At 38.6% G+C, this 14,441-nt stretch overlaps 1 protein-coding gene across 3 annotated transcripts in view; it reads right to left on the bottom strand.

Annotated features, from left to right (window-relative positions):
- The window catches only part of LOC126412554 (synaptic vesicle glycoprotein 2B), a 556,944-nt gene that overhangs the window by 18,117 nt on the left and 524,386 nt on the right, over positions 1-14,441 (bottom strand). For all 3 annotated transcript variants that reach the window (XM_050082206.1, XM_050082205.1, XM_050082207.1), the window contains 3 exons: positions 13,854-13,975; positions 6,677-6,915; positions 4,294-4,481 (listed from right to left, as the gene is read on the bottom strand). In XM_050082206.1, the coding sequence (XP_049938163.1) occupies positions 4,294-4,481; positions 6,677-6,915; positions 13,854-13,975 (549 nt within the window). The remainder of the gene's footprint in view (positions 1-4,293; positions 4,482-6,676; positions 6,916-13,853; positions 13,976-14,441) is intronic.

The following is a 14,441-nucleotide window of genomic DNA, read 5'->3' on the forward strand; positions in this document are numbered from 1 at the left end:
GACGAACCTTATAGCAATCAATGTGCTACATAAGGTCATTATCAAACCATGCTGATGACTTCAAGAGCCAGGAGATACAGCTGAAAATTTATAGCTAACTTAAACAACATAGAACTGGAAACTTTTAAAGTCAGTTTGCTGTCTTAAAATATAAAATAAGGAAATATAAACACTGAGCAACTTGTGAAGTCTTAGCCTTCTTTAAAACATCAGTGAAAGCACTTATGTAACCCACCAGTGGAAAAAAACCTGTGATGTCCATGACCACTGTGCCACACTTACATACATAGGACTGAAACTAACACATTCCTGATCCAAAATGGTAGTTTCCATATGGAAATTAAACTTTGTAACAAACTTTGTGAAAACATAAAAGCAAATACTGAGGCCAAAGCCTGTGGAACATCTTCAATGTTTATTTACAGCATCATTGCTTCTACTCAGTTGACCAATGTTTAAATGTATTACTGTAATTTTAAATAAGTATACATAGTACTCACTTTCATTTTTATGTATATTAAACTGACTTGTCCAATCTCTTATGCATTTGTAGACAACAAGGCCAATGAGAGTACAGTACAAAACCTTGCAGATTAACCTTTTGAGGGAAGACAGAATGAAGGTGAGGGAAGGATAATAGCTACTTTGCCATCAGATATATTTTAAATACTCTTATTAATGAAAACATGGACTGGTGACATGAATCTACAAAAATAAGAATAGCATCTAACTACTGGCCTCTCTCATATTTACTGTTTTCATCATTGCATCCCAATTGAAAAGCCCAGAACAAATTAGAGCTACATATATAAATTTTTTTTACCGAGTTCTGCTTTGTAATGGATTATGTAGAGAGAAAATTATGTCCTTAAAAAATAATGTACAAAACCAAATTATAATAAACGAAATAGTGGTGTAATTTTCTCTTTCTTTGCCAAGATTCTTAGTGGTGCAACTCATAATATGTCTTTAGGGAACAAATTACCTTGTTAAATGCTTTAGGAATGAAGGAGGTCACTTACTGAAAAGCAGAATCATTGAGTTGTTGACAGGCACGCGCGCACACACACACACACACACACACACACACACACACACACACACACACGCACACACGCACACACACACACAAAAAAATTCCATCCCCCCCCTTTCAAAAGCATGCAAGTTTTCTTTCTTTGTTGTGTGTGGCTGGCAATAACTCAATGCTTCTGCTTCTCGGTAAGTGGTTTCATTTATTCCTAAGATATTTACATTCCGCCAGCACTTTCCTACCAAATTACCTCTTTAATGAACTCAGGCAAGTGTTTAGGTGACATTGAGAAATGAATGTGACCATATTCAGCATGATATACTGGATGATACAGAACATTATGTAAACCTAGTACTTTTTTAAAAAATGTGCTTGTAAGTAAGCCTATATGTCCTTTAGATCTTACAAATGCATTTATATTTAACATATATTTTATATCATCTGGCAACTTGCTGCACAGTTTCATTCCTTTACAGCATGTACTTTTCCGACACAAACTTGTACTACATGTCTGTTTATTTTCATTTTGTATTGCAATTGTGTACATCAAATTTTTTCTCTTACTAGCACCATCACTCTCATGCTACTACAATCATGGTCAATTACATTTAAAAAATACATGAATGGCAATTGTTGCATTTCAATGTTTCAAACTAGGGTTTACATGACTGTCTACCTCTGTTCCCTGTAATAAATCTAATGGCTCTCTTTTGAATTTTAAATGTCTTGTGAAGTTGCTGGGGAATTTCTCCAGAATGTGAGGCCATATTTCAGATGCACAATAAAATATGCATAGTAAGCACACATTAGTGAATGCTCTTTTAAGCATCCTTTTTTAATCCTTAATCTGATACTGGGTGTTTTTCAGTTTGTGATGTTTTTCCCTTTGGCAATTGCTGACTGAAAAAAAAAAAAGTTACCAAGCTTTGTCAGAATATAAGACACTAAATCCTTGCTACCGCTCCCCAACACTGAAATTCACAGCACTGATGACATAAATGCAGATATATTGAATATAACATCAGTAGCCCGCATCTCGTGGTCGTGTGGTAGCGTTCTCGCTTCCCATGCCCGGGTTCCCGGGTTCGATTCCCGGCGGGGTCAGGGATTTTCTCTGCCTCGTGATGGCTGGGTGTTGTGTGCTGTCCTTAGGTTAGTTAGGTTTAAGTAGTTCTAAGTTCTAGGGGACTTATGACCACAGCAGTTGAGTCCCATAGTGCTCAGAGCCATTTGAACCATTTGAACATCAGTAAGCCTTGGGATTGAGAGCAACAGAGACCCACACAACAAGAGAAATACTTATTTTCGCATTTGGATTCAGTGTCCCCCCCCCCCCCCCCCCCTCTCCCCCTCTCAGACTGCCTACTTTCACCATTTTTCACTTAATAGATCATACCTCACCTAAGCTTGTTGCTTGTCACCTGACTGTTCTACAATTTGTCATAACTAGTGGCCTTCTAGGAAATTTCACCAATGGTTAACGTCACCACATGAAGGTGATGAGAAAGTGCTTCACTCAAGCATTGTGAAGTGTCAGCTACACTTTGTAATGCAATGCTCGATAACTCTGTGACAAATATAATCATGTAAAAAGAAACTGAACATATTTTAATTATGCTCATATTGTGCAGTATGCTGACACAGCATTGGCACGAATGTATATTTATCACCTTCCAATATAGTGGTTACATATAAATACTGAAATCTGACATTTCAGATGTACTCCTTACAAATTAACAATTTCTCAGGCAGAACTAGCTGTCCTGCTGAAAGTGTAGTCTTACTTATTAAGACTGCTAATTTGTCTTCCTCTTCTTCTTTCAGTGATCTTGTGGGTGTCTTTTCAATGTATTCCATATCTTGTACATCACTTACACATTTTATATCAAAACAACCAAGAATTTTCTTTCTGCATATTCAAACAATGGAAAATCCAGGATGGAATGTAACAATATTATGAAAAGTAAAGTTGCTACTCACCATATAGCGGAGATGCTGATTCACATATAGGGACAACAAAAAGACTGTCACAAATAAAGCTCTTAATCAAAAATAGGTCACACACACACACACACACACTCTCTCTCTCTCTCTCTCTCTCTCTCTCTCTCTCTCTCTCTCTCTCTCTCTCTCTCCACACTCTCAGGCAAATGCAACTCTCACACACATGACTGCCATCTCAGGCAACTGTAGCCACACTGTGTGCAGCAGCACCAGTGCATGATGGGAGTCCCGACTCAACTCGGAGGGGGTAAGGAGGAGGCTGGGGCAGGGAGGGGAAGGGATAGTAGGGTAGGGACGGCGAACAGTGCTGCTGGGGAGCGGGCAGGGAAAAGGTGGAGAGGGTTGGCCGCTAGGTGCAGTCCCTGCAATATATCCTGCGTTCTCATAACTCTCCTGGCCTCAATCTTCATTAGTCATTGTCCTCACACATCCAGCCTCCTGTTTCCATTACAGCACTACACTGCCCTCATTCCACCATCACACCCAGTCTTTTTACTTCTTTCCTTTTCTGTACCCCCTGTCCCCACCTCTCCCCTGCCTTCCGTCTAACCTCCCGGCTGCACCTAGCTGCCCCTACCTTCTCCACCTCGTCCCTGCACGCTCCCCAGCAGCACTGCACTGTCCGCCACCACTACCCTACTATCTCTACCCCTTCTCACCCCAGCATCCTCCTTAACCTCACCCAGTTGCCACTCCCATCATGCATTGGTGCTGCTGCTCGCAGTGTGGCTACAGTTGCCTGAGACTGCAGTCGTGTGTGTGTGTGTGTGTGTGTGTGTGTGTGTGTCCGTGAACTATTTTTGATGAAGGCCTTATGGGCCTTTTTGTGACGGTCTTTTTGTTGTGCCTATCTGTGACTCAGCATCTCCGCTATATGGTGAGCAGCAACTTTCATTTTCATAATATTGTTACTTTCTGCATATTCCTTTTTCAATTTCCCAATTCCTGTCTCCTGTGCAGCATTTTTAGCAACCACCAATGATGATCTCTGTTTTTCAGGATGCAGATGAACCTCTAGGTGTTTGACTTTCAATTTTATAGTAGCCCACACCAATAATTAAAGTTAAAATTGAACTACTCTGATTCATCAAAATTAACAAGAACTGGAACTTGAAGTCAATATCTGAATGTCAGTTCTACTGTGGTTTCACTTTATGATATTTATTTTGTACAACTATTAGTGAACTACTAAGTATCTGTATGTACTTAGTACTATAAACGTATATAAGTAATAGTTTTTAACATATCTTACTCACCCTATATGGAATGTGAAGTTTATTGTTATTGAAATGAGAGTAAATTTTAATATAGGTGGCATGAACAAATGTTTGCTGTTGCTCATGATATCACTAAGCATCTCTCTAACTTTCCAACATGCCAGTAGTTTTTTCTCCTTTCTCTTCTCTGGATCGTATTTAGGAAGGTCAACAATTAGTTCCTTAACCTGTAAAAGCATTCATATAATGATTTAAAATCTAAAACACTGTTATATGCCTAGAGAGAGAGAGAGAGAGAGAGAGAGAGAGAGAGAGAGAGAGAGAGAGAGAGAGAGAGAGAGAGAGCTTTGAAGACTGTAAAAGTTAGAATGTGCACGCGCTAGCGCGCGCGCGCGCGCGCGCGTTCACGTGCGTGTGTGTGTGTGTGTGTGTGTGTGTGTGTGTGTGTGTGTAGAAAGAGGGGGCAGGGATGCAAGAAGATACAGTGAGATATATGGGACAAATAGAGGAAAACATAAGCTGGTATGATGTCACAAAAACTGAATAATGAAATTTTTGTGCACAAGAAGGAAGCTGAGAAGTGAGAAGACGGGGAATTTCTGTAGCAGGTCTGTATTAACCCTATTGGCAGTGGCACTTTCCCTTATTCCCTTTCTTATGTTAAGTCACTATGCTGCTGCTGTGGACTACTACTGTTCTGGTCCAGTAAATATAGGAGGATGGATCACATCACTGTCCATCAGATGGACAAGGTGTTACACAGTACACAGGTATGGAGTAAAACAATTACTGGCAGAGCTTTAGTACAAAGATAGAGTTGTTCAAAAGTTTAGGCAATAATCATTCCTCTTGATATGACCATCTGCTATTCAACACTTCAACTATTTGGCAAGTAGTGATCAATCATCTTATACAAATAATTATATTTTATCCTGATTAATTTCATCTAGTTGTGGTTTCCGAGAGCAGTAATTATTATATATAGAAGTTAAAGGGCACTTTTCTGTCCAGTTTCTTGAATTCAATATTCATTGAGATACCTTCTATAATAACTTCACCAATATCAGTTATTTAGGCACTAATTTCTTGACTGTTACTATTTGTAAAAAATTAATCTATCCTTGCATCACCCATGGATTCAGCTTACTATAGAAATTCTTACTCTTGTGTCAGTTCTCACATATTTCGAATCTACAACATAGCTGTGCCTGTGTTGTTCAGAAGTACACAGCAATGTTGCTTCGGACATGAGAACAGGCACTGCAATATCAAATTTAACTACCAACACCATGCAAGTGACTTTCAATTAAAATGTCTCTCCTGTACAGGATTATACTTAATGAATGTAAGAGTGAAAGTTGTAGACACATGGTTGATAACATATGGAAGTTTTGGTCTGGCCATGAGTCGTACTTGGACAACCTAATGGTAAGACGACTGCTTGTGACAAGTGGGAAATCTGGGTTCGAGTCCCAGTCCAGCACACATTTTCAGTGTTGTCATTCCATTACACAGCTAATGGTTTTCCATATTCATAACTGCAAATACATTTTATGCATTCTGAGTCTGGTACTTGGCCAACTGTCTGTAGGAAGTCCATACCATGCACCTACTACTGGAATGGTCAGTATGCTGGGTCTGTATTTTGGTGCTGCGAGCACAGGCTAGGAGCACACAGGGGAGAGCTTATGTAGGAGAGACAGCTGTCTTGGAAGCTACTAACTGACGCCAATGGATGGTGGGGCTCAAAGCTGTTTGCCACTGCGACGAGTTTTATGTGGGAGGGTACAAGAGTGGACAGTATGGATTGTAGCAGTGGTTTAAGAAATGTGGCAAACATTGTGTTCAGCAGCAGTGAATTATAATATTCAATCTAACTTTAATCTGTCTTGTCTTGTTAAGCGATGGACTAAGTTGAGCTATGTTATGAGAAATGCTGTGAATCTGTTCAAATCGGTTAATTTTGACCTCAAATTTGAATTGCAGAGGCATGTTAAGATTCGTCCTTGTTTTAAAATATTTTGGAATCTTAGTAATTCTACCTTTTAATAACATTGCTTGAATTTTTCTTAAAATGTTGAAAATGATAATTGGTGTTGGTTGGCCAAGCTGTAGTGTTTTTAAGGATATTGTATCCAAAATAAGTTTGGCTTTAGTAAAGAATTCTTTATACACGGTTAGTATGAAAAAAACAATTTAAGGTACTGTGATGTTCTTGGAAAATAAATATTTAATATAAGTGCAACCTATGTGTGAATTGGCCCAGCCCCCAGTTGTATTGGTATATTGTTTCAAGGGTGGGTTATTTTTGTGCATGGGTACAATTCTACACAGTTCAATACCATAATCAAAGAGTAACACAAGCTGTGCTGCTGAAAAATCTTTGACATTGACAATTTTGGCCTTAAAAAAAAAATCCCACCTGGTAAGTATCAGCTGGTTTCCCTGTGTTGATCTGGTAGATGCGCTGGAAAATGTTGAGTGCTTTATCTTTCTTGCCTCTCATTATGAGAAACTTGGGGCTCTCTGGCAGAAAGACAAGCAATACAGCAACAATGAAACTTGGTAGTGCACACATGAGGAGAAAGATGCGCCACGAGTTGTATGTAAATGAGGTTGAGTAATAACCTATTCCGGATGGTATAATGAGCCAGGCGAGACCTGTAACGAAAATAAGGTGTTGTTTATAAAATTGGAAGTTGGTTACACTTCTTACATATTGCTGATAAATACTACAACTCAATAGAAATTACATCAACAACATAATGAACATATTCACTTTTTTGTCTTAAGATATTTAATTGCTTGAATAATCTTGCTCCTTATTCATTTGTTGTAGCTGCATGTGATATAGCTGTCTCTTAACAGCAGCTTTTAAAGTTCTGCATACTTCTAGTACCAATGATATTTCAGTTTAACTTGCCAGGTATTGACAGGAAGTAGTTATTAAATCTTTTGAATAACTACAGCAGATCACTAACAGAAATTACGTAATACATTGAGTACCCACCTTTTGCCCTGATACTTCTTTCAGGACTAACTCTTTAGTTTTAATTTTATTCTGGAAGCTTCCTATTCATTTGGTGCAATGCACTAGATTTGTCTGTTAATTCTTCACTACTTTGCAGTCTTGCCTGTAGTGAAATTCTGTAACTTGGCTGGTACTATGCTTTGTGTTACAATCCAGATCTCATTTGCCAGTAGTTGTTATTCTAATGCTATTAATTATTTAGACTGATTGCCTGTTTGTCTTCTAGTTTTGTTTGCTGTATTTAAATATATTTACTTATTTATTAACACTGTCAGGAAAAGAGTTTGCTACTCACCATAAAGATGACCCATTGAATTGCAGACAAGCAAAACAAAAATAATGTTACACGTTATAGCTTTTGGCGAAAGCCTTCTTCAGCAAAGAGCTGCTGGTGGTAGTGGTCATGTGTGCATGACGTGCACTTGCTTGCATGAATGAGCATGTGTTTTCTTTGCTGAAGAAGGCTTTGGCTGAAAGCCATAATGTGTAACGTTATTTTTGTTGTGCCCGTCTGTGACTCAATAGGTCATCTTTATGGTGAGTAGCAATCTATCCTAATATTGCTGACATTCCTACCTGAAGTTACCACTGTTTTATGTATTTAGTTATTTGCCTCCAGCATGTGACAAAACAGGTATGAGCTTAACGTATAACATTATAATATAATTCTTACATTCTTGCATTCATACACTGTAGATTTAAAATACACATGTTCTTAAGTTATGCAGGTACATTTAATAAAAAAGAATCCAAGTAGCACAACACTTTAGATTTTTTTTCAAGTAGTGTGTATTGTAGACTTCTTTGCAAGTGTGGGCTTTCAGACTGGCTTTAAATGACTGCATTGAAAGTGGATCCACATATCTAAATCTTTCATTTCTAACTGGCATATGACTGTCTTGATTCTTTTGATGTTAATATCTGAGAGGCCACCAGTAATTTTACTTACTGTGTGATCCAGTAAGACTCTTTCTCCCAGAGAATAAAAAAAAGTTAATAGGGAAATTCTGACTCAAAATTAACATGATGTCTTTATAAAGGACTATTCATAGAGTAGTGTCAAAGCCTGGAGACAATTTTGAACTAGAATATCCAGAAAGTATTACATTTAAAAGCATTTCCCTTGATAATTCACATACCCCATCCAGAAAGGATTACAGTTAAAAGAATTTCTCTTGATAATTCATATACTCCTGCACAGCCTCAGAATATATGTTCTGCATAATGGAAAGTCCTTATTGTTGTTCTGTATAATGTTCTGGCATGTCAACACTTCTGAAGGAAACAATAAATGAGGGTTGGAACTTACATAGTGGCAACTATTTATTCACAACTGATACAAAAGAGTTACACGTTTGCACCTGTTCTTGTCCTTCAAGAAAGATATAATATTCCTTCTCAATATAAATAATGTTATAAGACACAAATTATGTCAAGAGTCAAGATCTACCAGCTATCCATCTAGCTCATCTACAATTCCACTCATATTTTGATAAAACAAACTCAGCAAGCCTTCTGATCTGCATTTCCTATTTACTGAATTAATTTCAACCTCTTAACTGATTTCATCCTAAAAAAAGATCCTGTTCTCTTACACATTATCTCTATAACTGGGTTGAGGGAGAGTCCAGATCTACCCACTTCACTATCACTTACAAGATTATCATAGTACTCTTTCCCAGTCTTTGGATACTCTGTACTGGCACCATTAAAAAGGCAAACCTTAGCAGTCAACACACTTTCAGGTCCTATATTAGCTTTCTGTACAGCACTGTGAAGATGTGGCTGATGGTAATACCCAGTGGCGTGGGGTGAGGAGAGACTTTGAGACTTAGTCTCCCCTGTATTCGTGCTTAAAAAATATGCAGTAGTAATTCATAACAAAAATATAAACAACTTTCTACTAAGAGCACTAAATGTGCGAAGACATCAGTTTTGTAGCGCGTGCCGCCGCACCCTGAGTGTTGGTGTATCTGCTTGCTTGAGACTCGACTGCTCTCAGTCTCCGCCTCCCTTCCCTTACCTGGCTGTGTGCGCCTGCGCGCTCTAGTGGCATTCTCGGCTCCCTTCCACTTCCCCTTCCATGAAGGCCGGTGCGCTGCACTTGCTAGCAGGTATCGAGACTAGCCCCTGCCGCTTCTAGGCTGGCTTTTAACACGGAAGTGAACAGTTGTGCGGTTTGTGTTCATAGTCATTCTTGTGTGATTTTAGTGCATATTTTCGTTGTGTCACCAAGATGAGTGAGCTAGCAACTGAACACCTTATAGAATTTTTATTTAAAACGCCTTTTTCTACATTAACGTGCAAAAAAAGTGCAAATTGAAGGACAAACGACCTACTCCTACACTCAGTGTAGTTTTAAGTGAAGCCAAACAAAAATGCACTTTTCAGACAGCCTGGTACGAAAGGTATGCTTGGCTGACTGTGAATGCAGTTAATAACAGATTATATTGTTATATACATCCTCTGTTTGGTGGTGAAAATGAATGATGCAATGAGGGCATTTGTACAATAAAGATCTTTGACAGGAAAGCACAAAAACATCAGATATCAAAATGTCACCTGCAGAAGAAAGAACCATTTCAGTTATTGGGCAAAAGTAGAATTGAGCACGCCCTTTCTGAAGCCGCTCGTCTGACAGCAATAAAATACAACAAATAAGTTGCATCCATCAAGAGAGTATTGGTTCGTCTTATTTAGGCAATTGTATTTCTTTGTAAACAAGAACTAGCCTTTTGCGTCCATCGAGAAGATGAATCCTCAAGCAACAAAGGTAACTATCTGGAATTGTTGGATTTACTAGCTCAAGGAGAGCAGTTAATCCAAGACCATCTGTCATCATCTTCAACCTTTAAAGGAACTTCTCCAGATATACTGAATGATGTAATAGAAATGATAACTTTGGCAGTTAATGAGAAATAAAAATCTGAAATTCAGCACTGCAATTTCATTTCGACTCAGGCTGATGAAACTTTAGACATGTCATGCAAGAGTCAAATGAGTATAATATTCAGGTACTGTATTGCAGACAAAATTGAGGAAAGATTCACTGGATTTTATGATGTTTCTGGAGATAAAACTGTTGAAGGTTTGTCAAACATTATTCATGCAGTATTGAAAGAATGGAATGTGGTAGGAAAAAGGGTTAGTCAAACATATGATGGCGCTTCAGTAATGGCGGGCAGAGAAAGAGGACTACAACAATTTGTGAAGCAGTTCTGTCTCTATGAGCTGTTTATTCATTGTTACGCACACCAACTGAATTTGGTACTGTTACATGCCTCGTAGAGGGAGACCAAGAGATCAATACACTAAGCAGATTCAGATGGATGTAGGTTGCAGTAAGTACTGGGAGATGAAGAAGCTTGCACAGGATAGAGTAGCATGGAGAGCTGCATCAAACCAGTCTCAGGACTGATGACCACAACAAAAACAACATGCCTCCAAAATCATGCAACAAGTATGCATGTTTGTAAGTGATCTTACTGCATTCCATTCATTTTTCAGCAAATCATCAAAAAGAAATGTATTGCTAACTGAGAAAGGATTTAAACTGCCAGACGCGAGCAACACTCACTGGAACTTTCATTCCAGGGCAGTTTCAAGAACATCTAGTCATTTCTCAGGGCTATATAGTGGTTTTAATTGTATATTTGATGATACAGACTCTCAGTGGGACCCAGAATCTTTGAGGTGTGCTGTGGGAATGAAACGACGGATGGATGATCCTACGTTTGTCTATTTGCTTTGCTTCTACCGAGGGTGCTTTGTTTATGTTGATCATCTCTTTAATGTTCTTCAGTCAAAATCTGTCAATATAACTGCTCGCCATGATGAAATAAGAACTGTTTTGAGAAACTTACAACAATTAAGATCGGAAACATTAGTTGATGAATGCATTAAATGCAGCTTGTGTTTGAATGGCAACTTATCACTCTGTGACAGTCAAAAGACATCTCTCAGGGCACTAACTTATGAGACACTGGATTTGCAAATTGTTCAGATGGAACGAAGGTTGCCCCAAATTCAGTTTGTTGAACTTTTGAGCAAAAAATGTTTCCTGAACTATCAAAAAGAATTCCCAAAGTTGAAACTGCTTCAATTATTGGAACAGTATTCTTCTTTCAAACAATAACAACTTGAAAATGAACTGTGTAACATAAACACTGATGAGAAAAAACACTTATCTCCAAGAATCCTCTTAAAGTACATTGTCAACAATGATTTAGACTCCATTTATGAAGAAACTTCGAAGTTCCTGCATTTGGTTTTGACCCTACCCGCAACTGCAGCAAGCAGTGAAGAAAGCATGAGTGCTCTTAAACGAGTGAAGAATTATTCATTACGCCGTGAGAAGTGGAAATGCACTTCCAGTGAAGAATTATTTAAGGAATTCAATGTCCAACATCCGGCTGTCGTTTTTGAGCACATTAGCCATAGAAAAGACACTACCTGGAGAGCTATCCAGTGATCAGATCTTTGTAGACCGAGTTATAGACTTATTGGTGGAAAGAAAAGACAGGCGCATTGCACTCATGTACAAGAAAATATAAGTGCTTCTTCTCTTGCTGCTGGGGTTCTATAAATTTGTTATCATTTCTTGAACAAGTTATTATTATTATTATTAGTGGCGGTGATAGTGGTAGTGGTAGTAGTAGTAGTAGTAGTAGCTGTTGTTTTATTTGATGCATTTTGTTTCATTTGTTTAAATTATTGTTTCTTGTACTATTTTGTCTCCCTATAATAATTGCAGAGTCTCCCCAACCTTTCCAACCACGCTACACCACTGGTAATACCAGTATGACCATAAAGAGCGAATGTTAGTGGTGTCTATCAGCAACAACCCTGACCCAGTTATTGCCTACGTCCTAAGCCCTGTCCCAATCAAGACAGATGCCAGCCCTGCCCACTTTCAGTGACTGATCTTTGTTAGCAGAGTCCATCCACAATGTCTCTTAAGTCTTCTGTCAACTTTCTGAGATCTGCAAGCTCATTAAAACCGTTGATGGATAACACCTACTGCAACTGTGGGCTTGCACCAACCCATAATGCTATCTACAAGGCATGTCCAGAAAGTAAGTGTGCTAAATTTTTGTATTTCCTTAGAAAAAGTGTATTGAAAAAATTACAGAATATTATTGATAAACTTGTTGACAGTTTTTCCAAAGAATTGCCATGCCATTCAATGCATGTGGTGAGCGGTGGCATAAGCTTCCTTATGCCCTCAAAGAGCTCTCTTGCCAGCTCCCACCTCCAAGTCAGAACCTCTTTCTGTACCTGCTCGTTGGTTGAAAATTTAATTCCACTCAAGCATGCCTTTGGGGAGTTGAAAAGACGATAATCTGAAGGCGTCAACCTAATTAAACCAAGAGCATATTGTTGGCTAAGCCAATGCAAGAACTGGCGTTGTCATGTAATAAGCGCACTCCTCTAGTCAGAATTCATCTCTTTTTGTTTTGAATGCTCCTTTGAGATTTTTTGGGTCTCAAAATATTGTTGTGCATTGATGGTCTTCCCCTGAGGCAGAAATCTGACCAAAATTATGCCTTCTTGGTTCCAAAACAATGAGCCCATGATTTTTTTCCTGAAATTGTAGTTTTGTATTTTTCGTCAGACACGGAATTGGTGTGATTCCATTGAGGTAACTGTTTTTTGTCTCAGGCATTTCATCTTAAGTCACAGCAGAACTCATAAAATCTTCACTTTCCAATTCAAGTCATTCATGAAACTTGCAAGTGCTACTGACCTGATTTTTCTTTAGCTGCTCTGTCAACTGTTTTGGGACCTATCTTGTGCACAGTTCCAGTATTTTGGTGTTTTTTGTGAGTGTCTCACGTAAGAGAATTCTGGAGAGTCATGGAAATATTGCAGAAATTTCATCCACTTTCAACTAGTGGCCTTCATGAACAATTTCCTCGATTTTTTGCACCAATTCTTCAGTCAAAATGAAGGTCTTCCAATCCTCCGTTCATGGTGAACTTTTGTTCTGCCTCCACTAAACTCTCTACACCACTTGACAACACTCCTTCTATTCATAACACAATTGCTGTAAACTGATTTGACGCATGAAGACATTCCTTTAGGTGTTAGGAAGCAGATTGCAGTACATGGCTTGCACTTGGCATGATTTGTTACTGACTTTTTTCAAAAAACTGGAGACTACAATGTGAGTTTACATACTACCGTGTTCCTGCAATGCTTGCTCTAGTCAGTACTGCCAACCCTCAGAAAAAAAAAACCAAAGCCTGTCACAGCCACAGTACACTTACTTTCTGAACATGTCTCATAACTACAGAAGGATGCTCTTCTTAATGTTTACTGTATATTTGTAGGCTTTGCAGTTTCGGTCGGATCCAGTAAAATTTTTCTATCATGTTATGAAATGATGAACAAATATTTCAGGATATGCTATGTGTGTTGGTGCCTCACTCCTTTCAAATGTAATACACAGAATATGTTTCCAATACTGACTTCCTATTGGAGAAAATTTTCAGAAGGATTATCTTCAAATATAAAGATTTGTTTAGAATTATATGGTGTCCATAAACAACAACATTTTTATACTCACATGCAACGAACAAGTTTCCCAGTGTCCAGAAAGCTGCCATGAAGCTAAGCATAGAACCTCTTTTAGCCTTGGGCTGAAATTCTGCAAAGTAAGACCAAATGACAGGTCCACTTCCGCCCAGTCTGCAAGAAAACAGATCACACAATAATGATGAGATAACAAGGAAACAGCAAACTATGGTCTATAGCACATGTCACTGATGTTTATATAAAATGATAGCTTTACAAGAAGCTGAAGTAATTAGTGTAAGATCGCTGCCCCCCCCCCCCCCCCCATACACACACACAGATGAACCCTATTAAAATCCTAGTAATAAAGTACTGCAGCATTCACAGCAAAGCCCCAGAGTTTGAAACACTCCTAAAAAGCAATGGATCTCATATAATACTGATCACAGAAAACTGACTAAAGCCCAAAACCGATAGCACTGAGACTTTTGGGGTTAATCTACTTGTACGCTGAAAGGATAGGTCAGGTTAGTCAGAAATGGAGTTGATGTATTCATTGCAGTAGACAAGAGATACCAGATTGTCTGGGCAAGACTCAGTATTGAGGGTACGTCCTTGTATTGACTACCAGACTGACCTC

Source organism: Schistocerca serialis, chromosome 7 (assembly GCF_023864345.2).
Source record: "Schistocerca serialis cubense isolate TAMUIC-IGC-003099 chromosome 7, iqSchSeri2.2, whole genome shotgun sequence".
In the NCBI taxonomy this organism is placed as follows: Eukaryota; Metazoa; Arthropoda; class Insecta; order Orthoptera; family Acrididae; genus Schistocerca; species Schistocerca serialis.